This window comes from Phaethon lepturus, unplaced genomic scaffold (genome assembly GCF_000687285.1).
Source record: "Phaethon lepturus isolate BGI_N335 unplaced genomic scaffold, ASM68728v1 scaffold44751, whole genome shotgun sequence".
NCBI lineage: Eukaryota > Metazoa > Chordata > Aves > Phaethontiformes > Phaethontidae > Phaethon > Phaethon lepturus.
This window is the reverse complement of record NW_010517827.1, coordinates 22914-25275: the sequence shown is the minus strand read 5'-3', so window position 1 is coordinate 25275 and position 2362 is coordinate 22914. Positions and strand designations below refer to the sequence as shown.

General features: G+C 49.9%; 1 protein-coding gene across 1 annotated transcript in view; it reads left to right on the top strand.

Annotated features, from left to right (window-relative positions):
- The first annotated feature begins 1029 nt into the window (after nucleotides 1-1029).
- CECR1 (cat eye syndrome chromosome region, candidate 1) overlaps nucleotides 1030-2362 on the top strand; it is an 18908-nt gene continuing 17575 nt past the window's right edge. The window contains exon 1 of the mRNA XM_010296512.1: nucleotides 1030-1349. Within this exon, the coding sequence (XP_010294814.1) occupies nucleotides 1037-1349 (313 nt within the window). The 5' untranslated portion in view covers nucleotides 1030-1036. The remainder of the gene's footprint in view (nucleotides 1350-2362) is intronic.

Sequence of the window (2362 nt, the reverse complement as noted above, 5' to 3'; positions counted from 1 at the left end):
CTCACCAGGGATAAGGTAGCGCCTTCTAGGATGTTTCTTTTTCTAAATTCAGAGCCAGGCCTGACACGGGGCTGCATCTAACTCCCCCCCACCCCATTCCCAGCAGATTACTCCCCCAGCACACCTTCTCCTCTTGGGACCCACTGACAGGGCAGAGGCCGAGGGGCTGGAGGCACCACGGGTGGAGGAGAGGCTGGAAGCAGAAAACATGTGTGCAAGCAGGGACTTACAGTGTAATTCACAGGGACCATTTCAAAATGTTGAGCCTTTCTCCAGCCTGCTTTGGTCTGGAGGGATTGGTGTGGAGGGTCACTAAAGCCTGGTATTGAAGGATTATATTGCAGCTGTGCTTTTTTTGGGAAGGGCAGAGTTCTCCAAGTTCACATGTGCCTGTCTCCTGCAGTCTCTTACTACTCCCGTGGTCTCCCTTCGGTCCTCTTTCTCCCGGGATTGCAAGGAAGGGACACTCCTCTATCACTGCAGGGGAAGCTGGAGGTTTTCTGCCCATAAATTAACCCCTCTGATACTTTAGGGGTGCAACACGGTCTTGACTGTAGGAAATCAGGATCTGATTAGCGCAAGCAAAAAAACAAAAGCACCTCCAGTGCTATGGCCTCCTGCTTCCCTTCCTGGGACGCTGGCAGCACAGCCAGCACCTCAGCACCAGCACCCTTCCCAGCTTCCAAGCCAGACTCCCGACCCCACCACTCCCTGGTTCCAGGGGGAGATCTTTGCCAGACTGCACGTCTGTATGATGTGCTGCCAGTCTGACCCGAGGAGCAGCATCTCCTCTCCACCCTGCCCGCAGTCTTGCTGTGTGCAGAGAGCATCATGGGGGTGTGTATGAATGCATAGTCCTAAATGCAGGGGACACAGATACCAGATGCTCCCCTAGTACTGAACATCCAATTAACCCACTACTTCTGCAGGATGGGCCAGCAGTTTAATATCCCAATGGGGCATCGCTAAGATGTCACCTTCTGACCTATGCTAGTGCTCCAATTTTCTTTTATTCCCCCTCAGGTGCAGCACTAAGATGAAGCCTCCAGCTGGGCACGGCATAAGGCTGGCATACCTTCTCCTGAATTTGGCTTCCCTCTGCCTCCCCACCCCACTCTGGAAGGACCGGGACTCTCTAATGCAGAAGGAGAAAGCCCATCAGACAGGTGGTAATCTGGTGCTGAGTAGACAGGAACAGCAGCTCAGTACAATGCTTGTAAACCTCAAGAAGGAGGAGGTTGCTACAGCCATGACTACAGGACAATTTCCTCCAAGCATGCACTTCTTTCGGGCAAAAGGTCTCATTGATCAGAGCACGGTGTTCAGCATCTTAAAGCGCATGCCAAAAGGTAGGCTTGGCTTAAGAGTTGCTCATTTTAGTCATCCTCCTCTTGCTTTTTGCTTTCTGTGCCAGAGCTGGGACAACACATGAGGAGATATGGCAGACCTTTGGTTGCAGGCAAGCTTATGAAGGCTGTAAATCATGCTGCTGAGTTCCAGGAAGAGCCCTGCCTCCGAGCTTGGGGACAGGGCAGGGGGAGCGAGGAAGAGGGGGATGGATTGGATGAATACACATTTCCAGCAATTGTAGCGTTTGCTATAACTTACAATATGGATCCTTCAGTCTTTCAAGTGTGGAGAAAGAGCAGAGGAAGCAAAGACAACAAGACATCACAGACATTCATATTTGTTCAGCATGTTCCAGCCAGGGCCTTTCCTTTTTCCACACATACCATAGACATGCTACCAAGCTTGCCTTAGCTCACTTAGCCAGAAGTGCTGTATCCCCCAATAAGTTTTTGTGCAGGTGGCTCTGTAGCAGGCCTGGAAGTCTACTGGAAAGTCTGGGGACACTAGAGGAGGAAGGTGCTACCTCCAATGCCGCAAGGTTTTTTACTGGTTGAACGGAAGTCAAAGCCTCTGTTGATGTGACCTGCAGAATACACTATAGAAACTATTGTATTCTCTCACTTCGTCTTTCTTAATCAGGTTCTGTTCTGTGCACTTATAGATCTCTGCTTATAAGGGCAGGCATTTCAGTTTAGAGATGTTGTTTCTCTCCTGTTGTGCAGCAAACTATGTGTTAATGGGCTGCCATGCCCTATGTCAAAAGGGGCATTCTGCATAAAGTGAAACACGCATAGTTTTTAAGGCATTTCAACATTCTAGGTTAGATAATAGCATGAGATTGTCTGATACCTTCACCACATCACCCTGTGCATCCTCTGACAAGCCTCTGGGACACAGCAGCATTTGAAAGCTCAGTTGTCTGGGTTGTGATGGAAAGGAGGAGAGGATATTTTTAGCCAAGTGGAAATCCAAGCCACCTAGACTGTGTAGCAGGAAGGCTGGTGTCTGCATG